General features: G+C 65.1%; 1 protein-coding gene across 1 annotated transcript in view; it reads right to left on the minus strand.

The window, feature by feature from the left end:
- Positions 1–4177: 4177 nt before the first annotated feature.
- Positions 4178–6000, minus strand: part of EMIHUDRAFT_448915 (hypothetical protein) — a gene marked incomplete at its 3' end in the record, with an annotated part of 2867 nt that continues 1044 nt past the window's right edge. Inside the window, exons 5-10 of the mRNA XM_005792035.1 lie at positions 5782–5899; positions 5597–5675; positions 5149–5379; positions 4689–4903; positions 4310–4429; positions 4178–4195 (exon numbers count right to left, since the gene is read on the minus strand). Coding sequence (XP_005792092.1) covers positions 4178–4195; positions 4310–4429; positions 4689–4903; positions 5149–5379; positions 5597–5675; positions 5782–5899 — 781 coding nt within the window. The remainder of the gene's footprint in view (positions 4196–4309; positions 4430–4688; positions 4904–5148; positions 5380–5596; positions 5676–5781; positions 5900–6000) is intronic.

Consider the following 6000-nt stretch of genomic DNA (forward strand, 5'->3'; position numbering starts at 1 on the left):
CGCATATAGGTTATCATATACAACATAATAGAGATTAGAGTACGCGGGGTGTTACGCCGGGTGGAGCCCCCTCGATCGTCTCGCGCCCTCCTCACTGATCTGTGTTCATTGGAGACGTTGCGCGTTGGGGCCAGAGGGGGGGAGGGGGGCGGATAAAAACGCGGTTAACAGGGGATCGACGAAACGAACTTTTAAACGTAAAAGGGCCCTGGCGAGCTGGCGACGTGGCGAGCGAGAGAGTCTCACGCTATAGGGCTCACGCGCCGTGCGTAGCTCCTTTAGGGGCCTAGAGAACACACACACACACACACACACACACACACACACACACACACACACACACAGACAGACACACACACACACCTTTCTCCCAGTCTCTTCCCATTAAGCTAACAGCAGTACACTTTGGATCACACACGTTTCGTCAAACTTGTTTACACGAGCCCGGGATATTCGCCCCTGGGGGGTGGCGACCCGGAGCACTGGGAGTATACTTGTGGAGTGGCGAGGCAGTTGGTAGCCGCTCACATCCAGGGCCGGGGAGCTAAGAACTAAGCGCACCCAGCGCGCAGCGGGCGCCCGCGGAAAACGAAAAGCGCGGGGAAGGGATGACGTCTCGGGAACGGGATCTCGGGCTACTACCGCGAACCGCGTACCGGCGGAAAAAGCAGACTCCGGGGTCTGCTCTCGCGCTCGTTTAAATCATGTTTGTTTTGTTTGAGCCCTCGACCGACTGGCACACCGCACACAGTGGAGAGGTGCACCCGCACGTCAGTCGACATGAAAGTGTGCGTGTGCGACACGTTTCACTATCTCGAGACGCTCTCGAACATAGCGTCTCTGCCCTCCACCATTGCAGCCGCTCTACGATGTCACCGTGTTGCAATAGGAGCGGCCGCACACTGCTCGGTACCCCCCCTGCACATCTAAAGTCATCCCTGCTGCTAGGGGGGGGGGGGTCTGACCCCCCCAGCAGCAGAGCGCACTGGACCCCGCTCTCCCGCCTCTTCGCCGCCGCCCCCCCCTCCACCCTCGGCTCGTATTTGAGCGGTACGCTCGAGGCGGTTGTGTTCACCGCGCCTTCGAGCCCAATACACCTTCGTCGTGTCGAGTGCTGGCGTTTTACTAAAGACGTGTGACCATGTGAGTCTATCTTGTAATACCACACGCGCCTATACGTCAGTGTAGTCTCATCATCGAGTGATTGCTGGCCTGTGGCGTATGACCTCGCGCGGATATCACCAACGACGAGCATGCGAAGATAGGGAACAATATCTTGTACAGCCCGCTGTGCTCCCCGCTGTGCCACGGCGTATGATGGGCTGCGAGAGCCGTATCTTCTCTCCTTGAAGCAGAGGCGCCGCGAGGCACGAGAGAGGCGTAGAAGAGAGGCTGGCGTGCCCCGCACCTCCCGGTTGGCCGTAGGAGGGCCCGCCGGTGAGACCACTAATTTTGATGCCGACTATAAATTCTCGCCACTGGAACGCATGCTACTTACAGCTGCTGTCTGTACAGAGATGCCAGCACGCGTCGCCCCACAGGCAGAGCGCTCCTGCCTGGGGGGGGGGTCCGGACCCCCCCAGCAGCAGAGCGCTGCTGCTGGGGGGGGAGGTCCCGACCCCCCCAGCAGCAGAGCGCTGCTGCTGGGGGGGGGGGGGTCGGCCATGAGCTTAGTTGTGCAGGGGGCGGGGGTAAAGGGGAAGGACCCTGAGTTGACCAGGGGTTGGGCGCCAGGCCCTCCAGCTCGGCTCCAGCGAGTAGACTAGTCTTGTCATCAACAGCGGATCTGACCTCAGGGCTGATGTAACCAAGCGCTGGTAGCGTGGTTTTACCTCACACCCATGGTCTCACAGTGTGCCGGCAGTCGCCGAGCAGCGTCGCTCACACAAGCCGCAGCACAAGTGACTGAGGGCCAGTGAGGGCGAGCCCATCGCTGTCACAGCTGTGGCAGCCGCACAGTGGGCTGTGCCAACTGTGCAGAGCGTGTGAGCAGTAGAGGAGCTGCTTTCCAGGCTTCTGTCGCAAAGAGCAGCATGCCACCGAAGGCGCTGTCGAGGTTCGCCGAGCGCGGCGCAGGTTGGGGGACACCGTCACCGACGAGTGCGTTGTAGTATTCCACTCCGGACGATAAAGACGGGTACACGCACACGAGCCGCGGTCGTGTACCCGTCTTAGCGGCGAGGCGCGGGGGACCGTCTGTGGCGAGGTGGGTCGCGTCCCCCGATTCCCTCAACTCCATCGTCCTTCCCCCGTACCGACTACCGAGCAGTGTGTGCTGACTGCTGTGACCCCGCCTGTGTGCGGGCCGGCTGCGGGCTGCGGCCGGCCGGGGGCGGCCGGCCGCGCTCGATCCTACCCGCTACCGCGTACTCGGTACTGGCGGAAAAACCACTAACATCAGTTGGGCCAGGTACCAATTTTGTCGAATTTATTTCAAAATCTGCAGGCGCGGAGCGCCTGCAAAAATTTTGAAGAAATTTGCAGTCGGGCCTGATTTTCATCAAGATCTTTCAAATTTGCGGTGTGGAGTTGGGGGGTGGGTTAGGTTAGGGTTATTAGGGTTAGAGGGTTAGGGTTAGGGTCAGGGTTAGTCTGGTTGTGTCTGTATATGCCAGCGTTGCAGGGTTCTGCGCTGGTATCTGGCCCCACAGCGCCGACGACTAAGACTCAGCCCCACACGCTGACCTAGGGTTAGGGTTAGGGTTAGGGTTAGGGTTAGGGTTAGGGTTAGTCTTCTTGTGTTTGTATGCCAGCGTTGCAGAGTTCTGCGCTGGGATCTGGCCCCAGCGCCGACGAGTAAGACTCAGCACCGCACGCTGACCCCACCAAATGCCGCCTCAGGGCGCCAGGCCGCCAGCCACTTCTTACACGCGGCCGGCGCCCTCTCGCGGCAAAAGGGTCGAGCGAGCGGGCAGAGTCGCGCGATGTCTGCGCACCCGCGTGCCGATGGGCGGCACACGCAACCGAGAGAGGCCCTGTCACGCCGCCAGTAGCGTTCCGCACTCCCCACGCCACCAATTGCCGCCTCAGGGCGCCAGCCACCTCCTTACACGCGGCCGGCGCCCTCTCGCGGCAAAAGGGTCGAGCGAGCGGGCAGAGTCGCGATGTCTGCGCACCCGCGTGCCGATGGGCGGCACACGCAACCGAGAGAGGCCCTGTCACGCCGCCAGTAGCGTTCTCCGCACTCCCCACGCCACCAATTGCCGCCTTAGGGCGCCAGCCACCTCCTTACACGATTACACGCGGCCGGCGCCCTCTCGCGGCAAAAGGGTCGAGCGAGCGGGCAGAGTCGCGCGATGTCTGCGCACCCGCGTGCCGATGGGCGGCACACGCAACCGAGAGAGGCCCTGTCACGCCGCCAGTAGCGTTCCGCACTCCCCACGCCACCAATTGCCGCCTCAGGGCGCCAGCCACCTCCTTACACGCGGCCGGCGCCCTCTCGCGGCAAAAGGGTCGAGCGAGCGGGCAGAGTCGCGCGATGTCTGCGCACCCGCGTGCCGATGGGCGGCACACGCAACCGAGAGAGGCCCTGTCACGCCGCCAGTAGCGTTCCGCACTCCCCACGCCACCAATTGCCGCCTCAGGGCGCCAGCCACCTCCTTACACGCGGCCGGCGCCCTCTCGCGGCAAAAGGGTCGAGCGAGCGGGCAGAGTCGCGATGTCCCTGCGCACCTGGGTGTTCGCCGCCTATATGCTCTATCCTGTGCCAAGACGGACACATTTTGACAATCAAAATCTACCTCAAAATTTGCGGCCGCCCCTCGAAATTTGCTGATCAAAATTTGCACGGTGTGGCCCGGATCGAAACCTGTACTTTGGCCAAAACATCAGTCCCGGGCGCCGGGCTCTCGCCGTCTCGCGCTCGTTTAAATCATTGTTGTTTTGTTTTTGAGCCCTCGACCGACTGGCACAACGCACACAGTGGAGAGGTGCACTCCGCACTCAGTCGACATGAAAGTGTGCGTGTGCGACACGTTTCACTATCTCGAGACGCTCTCGAACATAGCGTCTCTGCCCTCCACCATTGCAGCCGCAGCCAACCGCACGCAACTGACCCCCTCGCTCTGGATTGGGTCAGAGAGTAATGGTTGCATTCCCTCCCTCCTCGCCGCAATCTCTTCCGAGCCCCACCAAGGTTCGCCGCCCCGCCCGCGGACAGCCGGCGCCGCGCGCCCCTTCAGTCGCCCACCACCGCCTCGAGCAGCGCCGAGATGGAGAGGCGGGACGAGCGGCGCCGCTCGAAGGCCGGCCTCCCGGAGGGGGCGGGCGCGGGTGCCTCGCCCCGCGGCGAGGGCGCGGCGCTGTCCACCCCCGCGCCGCAAGCGGCGAGGTCGAGCTGCAGCTCGTCGGCAGTCATCGAGGGCGGCCTCGGCAGCCCGAAGGGGAGGGCTGCCGCCGCAGGCACGGGTGACCCGCCAGGCACCATCTCCTGCGAGGGGGGCAGGGGATCTCGCCTGATCGCGCCTGATCTCGCCTGATCTTGCCGGCACTCGGCGGCTCTCGCCTCACCGCAGACACACAGTGGCACCTCAGTGCAGCGGTGCAAGGGAGACGGGGAGGGAGGGAGAGAGAGGGAGAGAGAGGGAGAGAGAGAGAGAGAAAGAGAGAGATGCGTGTGTGCGCGTGTGTGCGCGTGTGTGCGTGTGCGTGTGTGTGTGTGGTGTGGTGTGGTGGGGGCCACGAGGCACCTCGGACGGTGCCGGCGGCGGGCCGGGGAAGGAAGTGAGCGGCGGCAGGCCGGCGCCGAGCCCTCCCTGCGCCAGGTAGCCCGAGACGGAGCGAGTGACCTTGAGCGGCCTCCCGTCCCCCTGGCCCGAGGCGGCTCGCTTGAGGCCGGGCGGGGCGTCGGGGTTGGCGGCGAGGGTGGAGAGCTGCTGCGCGAGGGCGGCTGGCAGCGTCGTCCCTGCAGAGGGGTGTGTGAGGGAGGCGGTGGGTCGGGGGGGGGGGGGGGGAGAGGAGGGGCGTGGGGGTGGGAGGCCGGCGGAGCGGCTTGGGGACGGCGCGGCGCGCGGTGAGGCTCTGTCTGTGCCTACCTCGGGCCAGGTCTACCCCAGCTAGGTCTACCTCGGGCCAGGTCTACCTCGGGCCAGGTCTACCCCAGCTAGGTCTACCTCGGGCCGGGTGTGGGAGAGTGAGGGCGAGTCTCACCGCGCGGCGAGTCTGCCCACGACTCGAAGAGCTCGCGCGTGCTCGGCGACCAAGCCTCGTCTTGGCCGAGGGTGGCGAAGAAGGAGGTGTTCGATCGCTCGAGCGACGGGCGGGGCTGGGGCGCGCGGTGAGAGACGTCGACAGGCGGGGGCTGGAGCCCGCTGCTGCTGCCGCCAACCTCTGCGCCCGCCTGCGCGGCGAACGGCTGCGCGGGCGGAAAGAGCGAGGAGCCTGCGGACAGGCGCAGAGGCGGGTCGGCGGGCCCGCTGCAGCGTCGAGGGCGGACCTGTGGTGGGTGTGGTGGGTGTGGCGGGTGTGGTGGGTGTGGTTGGTGTGGTGGGTGTGGTGGGTGTGGTTGGTGTGGTGGGTGTGGTGGGTGTGGCGGGTGTGGTTGGTGTGGTGGGTGTGGTGGGTGTGGTTGGTGTGGCATCTGCTAGGGGTGGCGGGCCGCCGCTGTAGTAGTGCTGTCCTCGTCCGGCTGGCTGCGGCTGCGGGAAGTACCCTTGCTGCTCGAGGTAGATGCGCTCCTGGCACGCGGGAGAAAGGGGGGGGGGGGGTTGCAAAAGGGGCGAGGGGTGTCGTCCGGTGGGTTGGGGACCGGGGGACCGCGGGACCGTGGGGGTCCTAAGGTACCTGGGAACGCGTCCTCCGAAGCGGCGGCGGAACAAGGCCCCCGATCGGTCCCACGGCAGGGAAGGCGTTAGTGGTGACGCCGGTGACTACTGTGGGGAGGGGGCCTCCCATCGGCTGCCTATCCGGGTGTGGCCAGCTGATTGGCAACCGTACCCCCACCCTCCCGGAGGCCGGTGGTGGGGGGGCGTGTTTTCTCCGGAGCTATGAGGGGGGGCCGGC

The sequence above is a fragment of the Emiliania huxleyi genome, assembly GCF_000372725.1.
Source record: "Emiliania huxleyi CCMP1516 unplaced genomic scaffold EMIHUscaffold_11, whole genome shotgun sequence".
Taxonomy (NCBI): domain Eukaryota; phylum Haptophyta; order Isochrysidales; family Noelaerhabdaceae; genus Emiliania; species Emiliania huxleyi.